The sequence below is a fragment of the Gigantopelta aegis genome, chromosome 3, assembly GCF_016097555.1.
Source record: "Gigantopelta aegis isolate Gae_Host chromosome 3, Gae_host_genome, whole genome shotgun sequence".
NCBI lineage: Eukaryota > Metazoa > Mollusca > Gastropoda > Neomphalida > Peltospiridae > Gigantopelta > Gigantopelta aegis.
Window position 1 is genome coordinate 20,641,524 of NC_054701.1, and position 19,978 is coordinate 20,661,501.

Here is a 19,978-nt window from a genome sequence, read left to right on the forward strand (position 1 = left end):
AGCTGTTCCAGGTAGGACACTGGTAGAATTGATATATTACTAGTAGAATATCACCAGATTTCTCAATAGAGCAGGTATACAGGACTATTAGATACAAGGTAGGTCACTGTCAGGTTTGGTATTATTGATAGAATATCACCAGAGTTCTCAATAGAGCAGGTATACAGGACTATTAGATAAAAGGTAAATCACTGTCAGGTTTGGTATTATTGATAGAATATCACCAGAGTTCTCAATAGAGCAGGTATACAGGACTATTAGATACAAGGTAGGTCACTGGCAGGTTTGATATTATTGATAGAATATCACCAGATTTCTCAATAGAGCAGGTATACAGGACTATTAGATACAAGGTAGGTCACTGGCAGGTTTGATATTATTGATAGAATATCACCAGAGTTCTCAATAGAGCAGGTATACAGGACTATTAGATACAAGGTAGGTCACTGGCAGGTTTGATATTATTGATAGAATATCACCAGATTTCTCAATAGAGCAGGTATACAGGACTATTAGATACAAGGTAGGTCACTGTCAGGTTTGGTATTATTGATAGAATATCACCAGAGTTCTCAATAGAGCAGGTATACAGGACTATTAGATAAAAGGTAAATCACTGTCAGGTTTGGTATTATTGATAGAATATCACCAGAGTTCTCAATAGAGCAGGTATACAGGACTATTAGATAAAAGGTAAGTCACTGTCAGGTTTGGTATTATTGATAGAATATCACCAGATTTCTCAATAGAGCAGGTATACAGGACTATTAGATACAAGGTAGGTCACTGTCAGGTTTGGTATTATTGATAGAATATCACCAGAGTTCTCAATAGAGCAGGTATACAGGACTATTAGATAAAAGGTAAATCACTGTCAGGTTTGGTATTATTGATAGAATATCACCAGAGTTCTCAATAGAGCAGGTATACAGGACTATTAGATAAAAGGTAAATCACTGTCAGGTTTGGTATTATTGATAGAATATCACCAGAGTTCTCAATAGAGCAGGTATACAGGACTATTAGATACAAGGTAGGTCACTGGCAGGTTTGATATTATTGATAGAATATCACCAGATTTCTCAATAGAGCAGGTATACAGGACTATTAGATACAAGGTAGGTCACTGGCAGGTTTGATATTATTGATAGAATATCACCAGATTTCTCAATAGAGCAGGTATACAGGACTATTAGATACAAGGTAGGTCACTGTCAGGTTTGGTATTATTGATAGAATATCACCAGAGTTCTCAATAGAGCAGGTATACAGGACTATTAGATAAAAGGTAAATCACTGTCAGGTTTGGTATTATTGATAGAATATCACCAGAGTTCTCAATAGAGCAGGTATACAGGACTATTAGATAAAAGGTAAGTCACTGTCAGGTTTGGTATTATTGATAGAATATCACCAGATTTCTCAATAGAGCAGGTATACAGGACTATTAGATACAAGGTAGGTCAGTGGCAGGTTTGATATTATTGATAGATTATCACCAGATTTCTCAATAGAGCAGGTATACAGGACTATTAGATACAAGGTAGGTCACTGGCAGGTTTGATATTATTGATAGAATATCACCAGATTTCTCAATAGAGCAGGTATACAGGACTATTAGATACAAGGTAGGTCACTGGCAGGTTTGGTATTATTGATAGAATATCACCAGATTTCTCAATAGAGCAGATATACAGGACTATTAGATACAAGGTAGGTCACTGGCAGGTTTGATATTATTGATAGAATATCACCAGATTTCTCAATAGAGCAGGTATACAGGACTATTAGATACAAGGTAGGTCACTGGCAGGTTTGGTATTATTGATAGAATATCACCAGATTTCTCAATAGAGCAGGTATACAGGACTATTAGATACAAGGTAGGTCACTGGCAGGTTTGATATTATTGATAGAATATCACCAGATTTCTCAATAGAGCAGGTATACAGGACTATTAGATACAAGGTAGGTCACTGGCAGGTTTGATATTATTGATAGAATATCACCAGAGTTCTCAATAGAATAGTCATACTGGACTATTAGATACAAGGTAAGTCACTGGCAGGTTTGGTATTATTGATAGAATATCACCAGATTTCTCAATGCAGTAGTTATACAGGACTATTAGACACATGGTAGGTCACTGGCAGGTTTGATATTGTAGAATATCACTAATGTGATACCCCACATTAGAATAGGTATTCAGGATTTTAAGGTACAAGATAGGTCAGTGACAGGTTTGATATTACTTGTAGAATACCATTAGATTACTTATGCAGTAGAATAGGTATACAGGACTATTATGTACAAGGTAGGTCACTGGCAGTTTTATATTGCTGGTAGAATATCACTATATTTCGCATATTAGAATATGTATACATGACTATTAGGTACAAGGTAGGTCACTGATAGGTTTGATATTACTGGTAGAATATCACTAGATATTTACAGTAGAAAATGTATACGGGAGAAGGTTAGGTCACTGGCTTGTTTTTACATTTTACATTACTGACAGAATATCACTAGATACTTACAATAGAATAGCTAAACAGGAATATCATGTACAAGGTAGGTCACTGATAGGTTTGTTATTACAGGTAGAATATCACTAGATTATTAATGCAGTACAATAGGTGTACAGAACTATTATGATACAGGGTACGTCTCTGGTTGGTTTGATACTACTGGTAGAATATCACTAGATACTCACAGCAGCAAATGTGTGCTATTAGTTACAAGGTACGTCACTGGCTGGTTTGATACTACTGGTAGAATATCACTAGATACTTACAGCAGAACATGTGTGCTATTAGTTACAAGGTACGTCACTGGCTGGTTTGATACTACTGGTAGAATATCATTAGATACTTACAGCAGAACATGTGTGCTAGTAGTTACAAGGTACGTCACTGGCTGGTTTTTATATTTTACTTTACTGGTAGAATACCAATAGACTACTCACAGTAGAATAGCTAAACATGACTATTAGGTATGAGGCTTGGTATTACTTGTAGAATGCCATTAGAATACTCACAGATGAATAGCTAAACATGACTATTAGGCACAAGGCTTGATATTACTTGTAAAATGTCATTGGATTACAAACAGTGGACTATTAGGCACAAGGCTTGACATTACTTGTAGAATGTCATTAGCTTACTCACAGTAGAATAACTATGCAGGACAGACTGGCAGTTTGATATTATTGGTACGACATTATTGAATGACTCACAACATAACTGGTAATAATATTCTGTTTATACCAGTATGATGTCAGCCGTCACGCTGTAAGCTTGGCACCCAAACCATTATGGTAGTTTTAACACTTGTAGTATTTCATACGCTCTTGATCACATACATATATGCACAAACGTAATGACGTTTATGTGAAAACAGATGTATACAGTAAACAAATACAAGAGGCGTAAAAATGTACCAGTTTACATTACAACATATGTTAATTGGATAAGCAACACAAGCAGATTACGTTGTAGTATGCGTGCTGTGACGGTACATGCTCTTAATTTTGTTTTCGCCTGTGGCGATATTAATTGTTTTAGAGGGCCGTGTGCAGTTCCAAATTGCACTTAGCCCAGGTGGGCAACTTGTTACGCGATACCTCTGCGCGACGGTCCTCGAGCTGTACTTTCTAATACACACCCCGCCAGTTGCGGAGGACATGTGGCCAGTAGTTACGTAATACCTCTGCGAGTGCGGTTTCGACGACCGTGATTTTGGCGACCAAGGCGTCAGTAAGTCTGGCGATCAAAGAGAAAAATGCGTCTTTGGGAGTTGGGGATATTTCACTTGATAGGGGGAGGACCGCCTTGTACCCCCAGGCGATATTCTGATTTTATAATAAATAGCTAGTGTTTTTGAGATATCGAGGAGAACCAGATAGGAAGGCTTCCCGGGAACGTTAGTCCGTTTGGACTTTGGTAAATATATTATTTCTGCTCTGTTGTATAACCTTGATGTGATTGATCTGACTTTAAATATTTTAATACTGTATTATACCAATATTCTTTAGACAGTGTCTTCGGTCATCTGACGAAGTAAATCGTAGACTTTTTGTTCTAACATTATACGAGTATTTGGTAATATAAAGCTTAGCCAGTCATCCTAGAGGACCTAGGTAAACTGTAGGTTATTGTCTTTATTGTGATAGGTACCAGTATTAATTCTGTATTACAAGGTTATTGAATGAGTAGTTAGGGTTAATTAAAAATTAACCAGTTAGGAATAGTGTTGTAATTCCTTTATTAATTAAGTTCCCCTGGAAGCGTTTCTCCATTATCGCACGTTTATGTGTTAGCGTTTCTCAATTATCACACGTGTGGGTGTTGTGTCACGGTGAAGTGATTAGCATATTGTGTAAACTAGACACCTAGAGATTAACTAATTAAGTGATCAGTTCTGGGTTGTTATTATTGTTGTTATTAATTAACTACTGCGGCAGTACATTTGTCAGCGTAGATTAATACAGATTCCAAAGTGTATTGTGTTTTTGTTGTGTTTTCTAGTGAACTAAACGTGCTATAATAATATGTACTTTATATAAGATCGTATCTCTGATCATACCTAGACGAGCCACATTATGGTATAACCGCCCGTTACAGAGAAATCTAATAGTTATACAGTTAGGAGAGATATTTGGACAATCGTGTTTTATTCAGTTACGGGTATTATAGAATCCCCGTGACATGTACGTATAATCAAATCAGAAGAAACCGTATCTCTGCACACTGCAGAGTCGATTGGGCATTTGACAAACTAGTGGTCTAGTGTCTCGTCTATTGGAAGGCAGCCACTCCCAAGGAGACATTTTAATGGACACTACATCCTCTGATCGCCACAAAGAGGACTGTCACTCCCTGACTAGCGCAGTACAGACCTCATTGGAATAAAAACAGTATCAGTTTGCATTACAATTGGTCTAGTTTTATAACAGAATCCGCATGGTTACATCTTTCACAAATATTACCTTATTATGTTACACCTCTCCGTGGACTCACCGCCTATTCCGAATTACGTTATAACAAATGTACATCGTATAACAAGCACTACCGAATTACCTTACAGTTGGTGCAATATGTATCAAGAACCCTGTTGAATTGTATTACGAACCGTAGACCTCTTGTCTAAGGTGGTTTCATTGTAGAATCAATCCCCTTCGGTGGACTATTTTCTGATTATGTTTTTCGGTCCCAACCAGTGTCACGATTGGTATATAAAAGGCAATGGTATGTGTTGTCTTGTCTGTGGAATACAAAAGAGATGAAACCAACGGGTAGCGGGTTTTGTTTAAGACTACATGTCAAATTTGACATCTGATTTCCAATGACTGAATATATTAAATCAATGTGCTATAGTGGTGTCATTATACAAAACAAATTTTAAATTTTAATTCGTAAATCATACATTGGGAATTTGTTTGATAAGACAGATACCCGATTCCGTTATGGACATTGACTTCATATTACACACGCTTCTATACAGTAAGTCACAAGACACATCACATCTAGATATCCATATCTGATTCTCCATTATACTAGGTCACGGACGGCTTAAGAGCGCTGTGCCAGAGCACCCAAGCCTCGCCCTGGGATCTGGAAGTAACCGACGAACCCCGTATCACCGCGACATTTGACGACCACACATCGTCTCCTTCCGTGAGTTCCAAATCTAAAGTTAGTCTTAAAACACTGTTGATTATTTAGATTTGTCATTCAGTATTTAGTTAAAACTGCAGTCCCTGGAACATTTTTATTATTTACGCATTTAGAATAGATGATCCAGTTCTGTTTGGTACATGAAGGTCCACCACATCGCTATAGTTTCGCAATGCTCGCTTATCTACATTATCTAGGTCAACTACAAACTCAATACCTTTCTAAGGGCCCTATAGGCAACCTAGGGAGACACCACAGCATGTTAGAGGTCTAATTAACGAGCTACTCTCGATTCACTAATGTCAAAACCTATACTAGCTCTGCCATTTACTTTTTGACCGACCGTTCAAAATTGCGCCAAATTTCCTCAATCAAAATTGCGCACCTTTTCTCTTTGGGATATAATTGCTCCATTCAAAATTCCATAGCACCACCACCACCCCCCCCCCCCCCCCCCCCCCGCCTGCTACCGACTTGGTCGGGCTGCTGGTGCTCCTTTGCACCAGCCAGTGCAGGCGGTCCCTCCTCTCCCCCCCCCACCTTTCCTGTCATGGACGGAGGAGCCGGCCAAGGCCGGCTCTTGTGCCTATGACAGGCGTGCGCTACAACAGCTTGTTCTGAATGTGCACGTAAAACCCTATGACCTGACCTCAAAGTCAATGTCCAGCTTTGATTTTCTTCATTTAGCGGAACGCCAGCAGAACTGGGACTTTACTTGATTTGTACAGGCGCTGAGCTTCTCACGTGATTTTGAACAAATTAAGGGGTCGTCTCATATCTCCAAAACATATTTATATCCATAGAGGTGGGCGATTTGCCTTGAAATTTTGACAGTGGCCAGCGGTTGGCATACGCGTTACATGTAAGAGGGTGTTAATAATTACGTAACGCTCTAGGGGTAGAGGAAGAGGGTGTTGTGTTCGATTTACGTAACATTTATCAAGACTACATGTATATGTTATTTCTATTCATTACTTAGACTTGCTGCTATCGAAAAGAGTAGCCCATGAAGTGGCGACAGCGGGTTTCTTCTTTCAATATATGTGTGGTCCTTAACCATATGTCTGACGCCATATAACCGTAAATAAAATGTGTTGAGTGCGTCGTTAAATAAAACATTTCCTTTCTTCTTGTTTCAAGATTGTTCATAGTACATGTATTACTTGTTTTATGATGTGGAATTTATTTTGTTTGAGTTTGATCCGGTTTTTTTATAAATTTTACAAAACGAAAATGCTTTCTATTTCCTGGGTCTTTTAGATTTTAAAACATTCTGAAATTCGAAAGGGCATATCAACTAATTAAAATTATAACGGTAAATGTTCTGAAGACATAACGGGATTTACTGCGGTTATAATCAGATTTAACCATTTAATATCTTTACGTAATTCTCGATCAATAGTGATTGGCATTTCATTCTAGTATTAATATTAAATGTTGCGTAAAATCGTATTAAAATAGTGTCCGCCTTTGGTTATGACCTTGTCAATTACGGCTAAAATAAAATCTTTAAAGATTCTTTCATCTTAAAATACATTTTAGTATTAGCAGACATTCATAGCAATTCTGTTTACAGAAGATGTTTTCAATGATGTAAAATCTCTGTTACAACTATTTTATAAATTATATATATCATAACTAAGTAATTTCAATAATACTTTTGTTGATAGAAGGGTTTTAAATTTTAAAATGATAATATAATAACGATCGAAAGACATTATGACTTCATTTATTCCTTCAAAATTAAATCCGGCCCACACACTGCATTATTGAGAACATATTTTATTCAGTGCTTTCAATACGAGGCAAAATATGGGCTGATGTTATTTGTTTTTTAAATATGAAGCCAAAAGAAACATGTCGTGCCAGAAAAGACCTGCTGGAAATAAGACAGCACGATTTGGAACAGTATGTCGAAAATTAGGACCTCTAAGATGTATTTTAGAGCATTATACAATTAGAATGTAACAGGTCTAAAACAAAAAAACACTGCTTTTTGCTTTTCGCAGGCCACTGTTTCTAGCCCTGAAATAATATTAGTTTTTTCTTGTAGTCAACTGTACACGACTTGCGCCCTCTAGCGTTCCGTTTTGAAAGGACCAAGCAGCACTTTGTATACGAATTGGACTATGAGGCGGACTCACAACCCTATATATTCTGGCGTTATGAAAGTCAGCTGGTTATTGAAGGTAACAGTAACATGAACACCATTGCAGTCTTACAATATATAACTGCGTAGTATAACTCAAAACTGTCCCAACCTAACAGGTGAACATTTTGTTTTTCTTTAGGTAGTGGCATCAAAAGGGGCCGATATGTCTGCCTCAATGTATCATTTAAGGGATCGGTGCCTATAGGTAGGTAGATAGATAGGTAGGGAGGTAGGTAGGTAGGTAACTAGTTTTACGTGCTCATATGCCACCGGGTTTCGAACACGCCCATCCCGAGTCCGACCTCCGATATGATCGGTGGCCTGACTCGAGACAGGGCTTAATTACTTAACAGATAATTTTGAAATTTTGATTTAAGTTCTAATAATAAATGGGGGGTCGGCGCCTCTAAAGCTATTTAAAAAAAAATATATTTAATAATATACTCCACTGAAAACGTTTAAATCAGATTTGTATTTAAAAAGCACGTGACAATAAACAGTAATACATTTAATTGATTTTATATAACTGGATGTATTCTGGTAAGCAATAAACAACCCGCAAAATTGTATATAAAGGTTTGGATTTGTTTTGTGAGTATGTGCGTGTTTTATAGAAATCTGATACATGCGATAGCAATAACACATGAAAGTTGAGTGGTGGTTCCTTTTCTGTGGTGTCCAGTATACTTACAAACTTACCCATTAAAGACGTAACAACACTTATTGTTAACTTCCTCCTTTGTCTATTCTAGAGAGGCAGTTTGAGAAGTGCGTACCCAGGACACCGTGTTTGGAGGTCAATTAGATATAAGCACTTTGTCTATTCTAGAGAGGCAGTTTGAGAAGTGCGTACCCAGGACACCGTGTTTGGAGGTCAATTAGATATAAGCACTTTGTCTATTCTAGAGAGGCAGTTTGAGAAGTGCGTACCCAGGACACCGTGTTTGGAGGTCTATTAGATATAAGCACTTTGTCTATTCTAGAGAGGCAGTTTGAGAAGTGCGTACCCAGGACACCGTGTTTGGAGGTCTATTAGATATAAGCACTTTGTCTATTCTAGAGAGGCAGTTTGAGAAGTGCGTACCCAGGACACCGTGTTTGGAGGTCAATTAGATATAAGCACTTTGTCTATTCTAGAGAGGCAGTTTGAGAAGCACGTACCCAGGACACCGTGTTTGGAGGTCTATTGGATATAAGCACTTTAATAAGGGGGCGGGACGTAGTTCAGTAGTACAGCGCTCACCTGATGCGCGATCAATCTTGGATCGATCCCCGTTGGTGAACCCATTGGGCTATTTCTCGTTCCAGCCAGTGCTCCACAATTGATGTAACAAAGGCGGTGGTATGTACTATCCTGTTTGTGGGATGGTGCATATAAAATATCCCTTGCTGCTAATCGAAAATAGTAGCCCATAAAGTGGCGACAGCGGGTTTCCTCTCTCAATATCTGTCTGGTCCGTAACCATATGTCCAACGCCATATAACCGTACGTAAAATGTGTTGAGTGCGTTGTTAAATAAAACATTTCCTTCCACTTTAATAAGTGTCATGAAACTATTGTTTTCTCATTACAGATGACGCCAGGAATAAAGTTATCAACAATTTCGCCAGCCATAGCGGGAGTTCAAAGCTAGTTTCACAAAATAAAGTCGTTCGTGTGACCATCATTTTGGGTCCACGACAGTACATTGTTGATATTAACGCAAGGCAGTCAGAAGCCAGCGAGTTCGAACTAGACCTCAAACCCATTGGCGTTGACCTCGGTAAGAGACGCAGGCGAGAATTCGTGCCGGGGGAGATACTCGAATTCACAGCCGAAATACCAAAATCTTATTCCAGAACTCAGCAGTTCGTAACACTGGGAGGTTCGTTTACGGTCATGGACAAGAGCTATCCACCAACTGCTAAAGAGTTTCGAGTGTGGGAGCCGGACTTCAGAGGTCCCTTCAGCGTCCAAAGATTTGATTCTTCAGATTCATACAAAGCTATTTTTAGACTGAATACTGGAGAGCATGAAATGGAAGGTTTGTTTTCTGTAGAAGCAACGATTCGTTTAACCAATGATTTAGAACCGTCTGTTGTACTCACCGAATCACAGAGCGTCATATTCTACAAAGCACACAGAGACGTTCCATACCCAAAAGATTTCATAGCATTCGTCGAGCACAACAATTACCTACAACAGCCCTGTGAAGAGGGAACGCCTTGTTTCATCACCTGTAAGGCGCTGGGCCATTTTCTTGGAGATGTGCATATCACAAGGGAAGGGAAGCCTCCAGAGTCCATTCCTGTCCAGAGCCATCAACTTAAGTTATGGGGAGGATTATATGAAGCCGTTTTCACCATAGATAACTTCAGACAGAAGAACGCAGGGAACTATACATGCAGAGCTAGATCCAAATATAAAGCCGCAGTTACCCAGTCTGTCAGTGTGCCATTCTATAAACAAGCAATGATTCTGAATGGATCTGGAATTTTGATGCACAACGCGTTGGTATGCATAAAGGCAAGACCACGCGATACGAGTGCTTCGTACGCGAATACCATCGAAATCGTAATGTTCTCTTGTCGCAATCGGCTGTTCTGTGACTGTTCCCGTACGAGGCACTCGTATCGTGTGATGTCGCCTTAAACCTCATACTATTTCCTTTTCCTCTATTCTGTCTTTCTCATTACCTTTTCGTTTTGTCAGCTTGTTTTCTGTCTATCTATGTGCCTCTGCCTGTCCGACTGTATATCAGACTGGCCATTTCACTGTCTGACTGACGGATTTCCATACAAATTAAGGATGACTTATGAAATAGTATGCATTTGAAACGAATACATATCTCAGAGAATATAAAACGTTTCTTCTTGTCCTTGAATCTGTGTAACTTTTTCATTGCGCTGAAAGTGTATCGGTTTATAATCTGTCCATCTGTTCGTCGTTTACGTGAATGTATACTTATTTCGTGTCTCCTGGCGTCCCTTTGTTACTCATGTCCTCCATTTCCTTTCTTGAAGGTTTTATGTTTTACTATTGCTGTTCTCAAATAACTTCATTTACACAGTTTCAGCATGAACAATATAATAATACTTAAAGATGCCAACAAAGCATAGTCAGTCTTCGATTCCCGTTCCATGCAATGCTCCACGACTATTAAATCAAAAGTCGTTGTATATGTCATGTCTGTGGGAAATGGGCAAGGTGTTTCTTTTATTCTTTTTTTTTCTATTCCAACTGTAATTAACATAATATGCATTATACGAGACCCCAAATATATACTGAACAAAAAAAGAAACTTCCGATTTGTACATATAGTATTTGTTGTGTTAAAGAATTCATTGTGTAATGAAATTATATAGGTAGTATTAGCCTTGAGCTGTATTATCAGGATTCATGAATTTTATCGATTATTTTTGCACTGTTAATCGTCGACAACGTGAAATTCAATTTGCACATGCATGCATGGTTCGACATTTCCCGTGTAGTATTCGGTCAATTTGTTTTACTTGTCTTACTGACATTGTTGTGAACGAAAACGCTTCAAAATTTGTAAAAATAAATAACGTTTTTTACATTGTAGCATTTTTAGTATGCCAAGAATACCCAATAATTTACGCGAACGGGCGATTGGCATGCTTGATGCTGGCACGTCGACAGAAGACGTTGCAAGGCATGTTGGGAGTTCTAGTCGTGCGATACGAAATCTTCGCGTAAGATTTCGAACGACAGGAAGCACCAACGACTTGCCACGTCGTGGACGTCCGCGTGTTACAATGCGTGGTCAAAACCGCTATATCATGAACACGCATTTGCGCAATCGATTCCAAACTGCCACTGCTACTGCTGCTAACACACCTGGGCTTCATAATAACCGAATCAGTGGGCAAACTCTTCGTAATCGTCTGCGGGAGAACAGTTTACATGCACGACGTCCTTACGTCGGATGCGTTTTAACGCAACGTCATCGTCTAAATCGTCTTAATTGGGCACGTGTACACTCTCGTTGGATACGGCGATGCTGGAATACCGTTCCCTGGTGATGGCAGGGTGCGCATCTACCGTAGGAGAAATGAACGCTATGCTGACTGTTGTGTTCTTGAACGAGATCGTTTTGTGGGTGGGGGTTGTGTCATGGTCTGGGCATCCATTGCCCATGGTTATCGTTCACCACTAGTCGTCATTGATAGCAATTTAAATGCTCAACGTTACCGCGATGACATTCTCGCTCATCACGTCATTCCTCTGTTCCATAACAACGCCAACATCTCGATTTTTCAGCATGATAATGCCACCTCTCATACAGCTAGAGACACTGTAAATTTTCTTGGGACAAATAACATTGATTTCATTGATGACTGGCCCGCTAAAAGTCCTGATCTCAACCCCATCGAGCATGTCTGGGATAGTCTGGACAGACGATTGAGGCGTCGTCCCAACCCACCCGCTAACGTCAACGAACTTCGTCAAGCGCTCATTCAGGAATGGAACAATATTCCACAGGCAGAAATCAACACTTTAGTCAATTCTATGCGCCTGCGATGCACTGCAGTGGTCAATTGAAGAGGTGGCCATACCCGTTATTAAGTGGGTGTTTTTTGTTTTAACCCCTACCACACTTGGTCAAAATTTCTCCCAGTTTCTGTTAACCTATGGCCATGATTTTATGCACCAAACGGTGCATCATGGAACACTCTTTAAACGCATATATAACAATTATTCCCCCGGTTTGTTTTCATCAAGTTATGTTCAAGCAAAGTTAGCGGAAGTTTCTTATTTTGTTCAGTAGTTGTATAGTAGTACTTATAATTTATGAGGTGTTATTAACCAAACATTACTTTCATTTCGTAGATAATTGGATAACAAATTAAAAAACAACAACAACCTGTATCTGTTTTTTAAAAATCTTTTTGAAAGGTGCATTGAATAATTATCTAATAAAGATATGGAGGAAACATTTATGAAAAATAAGCGCATAATCATGTAAACAACAGAACATTAGAAAATAATTTCATTCATTCATTTCAACTTATTTTCGTGTTTATATCCAATTAAGGTTGTCTGTCCAGGGCAGTGGTTTAGTTGTTAGTTGTTAGTAGTTAGTGAGAGAGAAGATGGTATAGTGGTCTTACACTTACACCTACCCATTGAGTTGTTAAAACTCGCTCTGGGTAGGAGCCGGTACCGGGCTGTGAACCCTGTAGCTACCAGTCTTATGTCCGATGGCTTAACCACGACACCACCGACCGAGGCCGATAAAAAGTAATGCCAGTCCCTTCCTTTTATTCAAGAACTGGGTGAATGATTGAATAGATCGCTTTTGGAAATTACGGTGCTGGATATTATCATTGTAATGATTTAGAGGGACAGACCCTAGTTTCAATCCATGGAAATGCGCACTATGTTTAGTTAATCTACACACTAGTAACACATTTGGATAAAATTACAACTGAGTGAAACACGAGTCTGTGACTTTGAAATGGTGAAATACCCTCTAAAATTAGACAAATACTCGACTCCATAATTATTATTTCTCAGACGCACGTGCATTTTTAAAAATATGAGAAATGCATTTTGTGATATTAAAAAATCCGAGATAACCAAAAACATATCGAATGTACGGAAATGGATAATATAAGCAAGTAAAATATGATGTCAGTTGTCAAAAACGGCTCTAATAGTAATAGTAGTGTTTAAAAACTAGGGTATGTCCCTGTAAGTAATGACGTTATTGTTGAATAATAAAAGAATATGTTGCATGTTGTATGAACGCATCATGTCTGTGTTTATTGTGTTTATTGTATTTCATTTTCTTTAAATAACGTCATCTTGTTTGTAATTTCAGAAACTGGTTTTTAAATGCGTAGCCACGGGATATCCTCGGATTAACATCTCTCTCTATAAAAATCGTAACGTGTCTGACATTTTCGAGAACAGTCTTTCAGCTGATTTGACATGGAAATTGCAGCACAACGTTAAGACTTTGACATTGGTAGTGGACAAGACACACCTAAAGCAACGGCTGTACAACATTGGATGTGTGGCGGAGCATGCTTACCATTCGACAACCAGAGAGTTTGATGTATCACCGACACTCAAATAGAGAGCCGTCATGTTGCCTAGCGCAGGGGTCGAAATACTCCCGACCGGTTGTTTACGGTCAACATTAGGCTTGGGCAAATAAATACTTTTTCTACGTTAAATAACTATGCCTTGTAATTTCTATGGCCATTTTGGTCATAGGTACTTGATGACAGGATAATAAAGTATTTCCCAATGACACTAGTACATGATACGGTTACTGCATATTAGCCACTATTGACGTTATAGACGAGTATGTGGATAATAAAAAATATATTATTTCATGACAAAAATAACCGCGAATACGCTGAAATAAAATATTAAACAGTCGGAACATGAACTCACCATTTATTATTATTATTATTATCAGGCGCGTGTGCAAATTATTTTGACTGGTTCGCAGAGTGGTATTTCGGTTTTAATGTATAGCGAAAAAAACCCCAAGTGTACTGTAGCATGTTTTGTCGTCCAAAGGTTGGCTAATTATTACTTAACCCAGTTGAATCCAGTTCTACGTGCAGGGACAAGTTCAGTCTGCCGTTTGTGGGTGTGTGCATGCACGTTAATCTTGCATTTTTATAGCCAAAACTCCTCCAAATAAAACACTTCCCCTCCACCCCAAAAAGGTAGTAGTAGGCTAATAATAATAATAGTAGTAGTAGTAGTAGTAGTAGTAGTAGTAGTAGTAGTAGTACTAATAATAATAATTGTGTATTATTATTATTATTATTATTACATGTATTATAATGTTGGTAAAATCACGTCGCGGTGGGGTGGGTGGGGGCGTTTGTTACAGAAACATTACATAAATTTAGAGGGGGACCCGGGAGTGGTCTCAGCTTTACTAGTAACCTATACAAAAATGTATTTTGAGTTTTATTGCCCCTTACAATTTTGAGCATTTGAAATGTGACTAAATACAGCAAAATAACCTTTTAGTCATATTTATTTGCTGTAAAATTAACTTTTTAAATTTTTGTTTTACGTAAGCAGCCTCAAAATTGCACTCAGTGAAAAATTATTAATTTCAAACCCTGTTGTTAGTTTGTGTACTGTCCGTAGTTAGTTTCTTTCAGTTAATCTACCTCAGCAGCTGATAATTTGTAATAGTTTTTATTTATTTATTTATTCATCATTATTATTATTATTATTATTATTATTATTATTATTAATTTATTTACTTATTTATTTATTTATTATTATTAATTTTTTGTTAGTACTGTAGGAACAATATGACGCTATTCATATATCTATGGAAAACGTACACAAAAGGGTCCGCTAAATTCATATACTTCCCCACTCCCTCCCCTGTTCAGAAAATGCACTGTTCGTACAGTACTTAGTATGTATTCCTCCTGTTCCAGATGGTTCGGTAATATGGATCAATCAAATACATGTACTTATTTACCGCCTATATACAGTTTTGCTGTGAATATAGCCAGCCCTCGTTAGTGGAGGCTATATACACGTCCTTCGTATATATAGTCACATCGTATATAAACACCATCTAGTTCAGAGTATTCTTTAAAAATGTAACAATTCCTATCTCAAGTCAGCTGTTATGGCATATTTTGCATGATAATGGATTTGACAAGGTGGAAAATGAAGGTGTTCATGATCCAGATGTTTAAAGTTTTTTGCGTACGACTAACGATAAATTTACCTGTAGATGCAAAGGCCTAACTAGTCGGGATTGTCGACGTTGAACATGCTTCTGTTACTAAAATAAATTAATGTATAAGCTTATTATCATTCAGTACATGTTTTTATTATTTTTTAATAACTTATTTTCATTGTTGTTGTTTTTCTATTTACCCTACGTCGCAGAGGACGGTCAAGCGTTCTCGTTACACGAGCTTGGTAAATCATTTTGACACTGCGGTTATTCAGGGAATGCCCGTCACGTGACTCAAAATAATACGTCACACCTCTGCACTCCAAACAGCCGTTATTTTTCTCAGAATTATGGACCGTACACATAATTCAAATATTTTTTTAAAATATCAATAATAAGTGTGATATGGTGGTCATATAGATGGTTCAATAAAGTAGTTTTAGGTACAAATCAAATGTATATATTGTCAATAATTAGGTCAACCATCTGTGAGAGAGCGCGTTTAAAATGTTTTGGATCATACAATCACTAGGTTTGGCAATTCCAAATGAATGTAATTTCCATTTATAATGCATATTTAGAGAAATAAGACCCACTAACTCGGTGATTGAGCTCCTTTAATATATATATATATATATATATATATATACCCGACTTTGTCCAAGTACGTTTTTTAAATTACTTTGTACAATATCTGCATTTTACATTTTATTGCATCTTTATAAAGCAGCTTAGAGATTTAAAAAGTCCTTAATTATTTTTCCAGTATTTCAAGTCTGTTTTCAAATTTATATTTTTGCATTCAGTGTTGGGAAAATGCGACCGTCACTGACGTCTGCAAAACTATTGTAACAATATAGGCTACGTCTCAGTAGTTGGGACACTAATTTATGGAAATAAAACGTGCTTTCTAATAATTATTGTAAATATTCCTCATATTTTAAAATTCCTGATACAATTGTATTCTTATTATCTTCCTTCTGTTCCCTTGTTGACCATAATACTTTTTGGGGTTTGTATGTAGTACGTGCGTTGGACAATCTGATTAAATTAGCTCTACTGGTCTACCAGTAAATCTAACAGCATTGCGTGGACTCCCATGTCCAGGTGACATTTCATCTATAAATAACAATTTAAATATTGACCAATTACACTTCGCCTTTTATAGCGTTATTCGGGAGCATACAAATTCTAAAAATATCAGGCGAGACTATTTATGCAATAGACGAACTTGATGGTCTATTTCAACATTAAAAAACAGGGGGGTGGGGGTGGGGGGGGTGGGGGAGCGCAGTAATAAACTCTGGATTGTATACTAGTATAAACAGATGTTATGGCTATACCATCACGATTTTTTTTCGTCTTGAAACGAATTTTATATAAACTTTTATATTAAAATTAGTTTCCGGCATACTTCGTAATTCACCCGAATCATTTTGTATACACTCGGCATAATCCCGAATGTTTTCAAATTCTTTTCAAATCACTGGTATGGTTTTGCAAGTAAGGTTTTTGATCGGTCGAATGAAAGGTGAACTGGACATTAGCTCCAACGGGCTGCTTTTAGATCCACAAGTAATGGTAATTAACCAGTGGAGCTAATTTTAATTAGATTGTGCTTTGGATGGGTTCTTTTGGGGGTATATTCTGTCATCAAGTGCCTATGATTTTGTTCACTGCACACGAATCCAGTCGACCAGGTCAGGTCAGGTCACTGTCAGAGAGTTTAACGTGCACGTTCAGAACAAGCAGTTGTAGCGCACGCCTGTCCTGGGCACAGACGTCGGCCTTAGCCGGCTCCTCCGTCCAGGACAATCCAGTCGATGTTTTTGTTTACTTTTTATATTCGGAACTTTAATTTATTCAAAATTTCATTTCATGTCGTGTATTTTGTTGCTGCTAGATCCTACAGTGTCCTACGTGTAATATTTCATCATATGGGTTTTCGGGGTCAAATAATACGATAATTATACTATCAGATAGCATAGACTCTATATAGAGGTCATTTCTGCTTGTTTTTGGCTATAAATATCACTTTGTCTACAGGTTATCATGGAATTTTACATTTTTACCAGCAGCTTGAGTGAACAATTTGTAAGTGGACCAACGGTTCACCATATTTAATACCAATACATGAGTGTTATCTTCATTGTTGAAGAGGGATGGCACTCACGATACAGACAGAACACGACACTTGTTCGGTGAGGCCTATCGGCTGAAATGAAAGCTGTTTCAAAGGTGCCTACCTTACAAGTAGAACGCTTTGTATGTGCAATGTACCAGAACAATGGATTCAAGTCACTAACAAGAATACAAGTGAAACTGTAGGAGAAAAGGTTACATTGGTTGGATAAATATATAGGTTTTCCCTCAATACAGAAAAAGAAGTAGAAAAATAAATTCTGGTTTGCTAAACAATTTCAGAATATGGCAGAAATGTATGGGAGAAAGTTCAAGATCGTAGTCTGAGGAATATTACAAATGCAAATTCAATGACTGTCGAATAACTTGTACAATGTGTATATGGACAAAGAGTGAGGATGAAGAAAGGATGACTAACATGACGAAGACATACACTGTACATCTTCCGTTCTTGCACATCCATTTCTTTAACTGGCATACGAAAACATATGTGAACAAACAAGGAAAGTATGAGAAAAGAAGAAGCAGCAAGAAATGGACAAAGTCATGAGAGAAAATAAATGTGGTGAGCACATGAACCAGTTACTGAGTGCACGCTCAAAGTGATGAACAAAACTCCAGTGAAATACCGTATTAATAGTGCATAAATACACAAAACTCCAGTGAAATACCGTATTAATAGTGCATAAATACACAAAGAGCTTCTGTATAAAGTCTACGTTATTCAAAAGTGCCAGATATATGCTCTAAAAACCGGACAATGCATGACAAACGACCAAATTTAGCCACCATTTTTAATAAATTACAGTTCTGGATATAAAACGTGGACTTACCCCATACATTCCACCGGATTTGTGTTGATTGATAAAAATGGCCACACACACACCAAAAAAAAAAAAAAAAAAAAAAATGCAAAGCACAAAAATGTGACCTGTATTTTCTCAAGCCTATCAACATAATCACATGCCCCAGCAGAATTTAACGATTTTACCGCGTATCCATATTAGTTATGTTCCTAAAAGACGAATTGTGTGCACTACAAACACACATATATATCGTATATTCGATTTCAAAGAACATTTTAAATTTATTAATTCTTTTATTGAAATTAGGGGGCGGGATTTAGTTCACTCGCCTGAAATGCTTGGGTCGAAGGATCGAACCCCCTAGGTGGACCCATTCTCAGATTGGATTTTCCATGGTATGTGCTGTCCTGTCATTGAAAGTACATATTCAGTCTTACTGTTGCTAATGGAAAACATGTAGTGGGTCTCCTATGTAGACAAAGCGTCATGATGACCAGGTGTTTGACATTCATTAGTCGGTGACTAATTGGTGCTCTAATGGTATCGTTAAACAAAACTAACGTTAACCTTATTGAAAACTAGAAGCATACCCACCGTAGTATAAGTTCCACTATAGGCCAAACTGAATTAGTGATTTGCTGATGGAGGAAAAGCGGTTTAAATAACGGACAATATGTGAATATATAAATAATTACCTTAATATTCGAGTATTCGCTTTTGTCAATTACGAGTAAATAGGCAGTCCGGTTTTACAGAACTAGTGCCTCGTGACCGATATGTAGGGGCGGATGTATGCATTTGAAGAGTGGGAGTAAATTTAATAAGTTTGGCTGTTAAACTGTTGTAGGTGTTGTAACACCAGCAAAACGTACAAAGACAGAATAACAAGCTTGTTCATCAAGATTAATATCGAGGTTAACCTCGGGGTTAATCTTGATGAACTAAATACCAAGCACACTTGAGAATGTTACACTGTACTTCAGTACATTTAGCAAGAAAGGACCGAGGGTAGACTAAATGTTTTTAACATGGTTAAACCCCCTCTGATCCGCCATTAGTATACCAAATGACATGGTATGTAAAATGTCTTTTCCACTGACGTTGTTACCATCAACAACGGATTTCTTCTATCATGTTCTAGAATCTAGGCTGGCGCTTATAAAACGTTTAGAGTCTAGAGTCTACACTCGAGACTCTAATAGAGTCTGGTCTAGGATCGATCCCCGTCGGTGGGCCTATTGGGCTATTTCTCGCTTTAGCCTGTGCACCACAACTGATATATCAACGGCCGTGGCATGTGCTATCCTGTCAGTGGGATGGTGCATATAAAAGATCCCTTGCTACTAATGAAAAAATTTAGCGGGTGTCATCTCTGCGACTGTGTCAAAATAACCATATGTTTGACATCCAATAGCCGATGATTAATAAATTAATGTGTTCTAGTGTTTTTTTAATAGAGTCCGAGACACTAATGCCGTGACAACGCCATACATATTGTAGGCATGTGACGTCATTAGAAACTGA

General features: G+C 37.8%; 1 protein-coding gene across 2 annotated transcripts in view; it reads left to right on the forward strand.

The window, feature by feature from the left end:
- LOC121367676 overlaps positions 1–14,221 on the forward strand; it is a 14,749-nt gene extending 528 nt beyond the window's left edge. Inside the window, exons 2-6 of one of the 2 annotated variants that reach the window (XM_041491991.1) lie at positions 1–11; positions 5,559–5,693; positions 7,729–7,864; positions 9,402–10,321; positions 13,656–14,221. The exon at positions 1–11 is cut by the window's left edge and continues 79 nt beyond it. In XM_041491991.1, the coding sequence (XP_041347925.1) occupies positions 1–11; positions 5,559–5,693; positions 7,729–7,864; positions 9,402–10,321; positions 13,656–13,913 (1,460 nt within the window). In that variant the 3' untranslated portion in view covers positions 13,914–14,221. The remainder of the gene's footprint in view (positions 12–5,558; positions 5,694–7,728; positions 7,865–9,401; positions 10,322–13,655) is intronic. The other variant, XM_041491992.1, reaches the window with a different exon arrangement.
- The last annotated feature ends 5,757 nt before the right edge of the window (positions 14,222–19,978 follow it).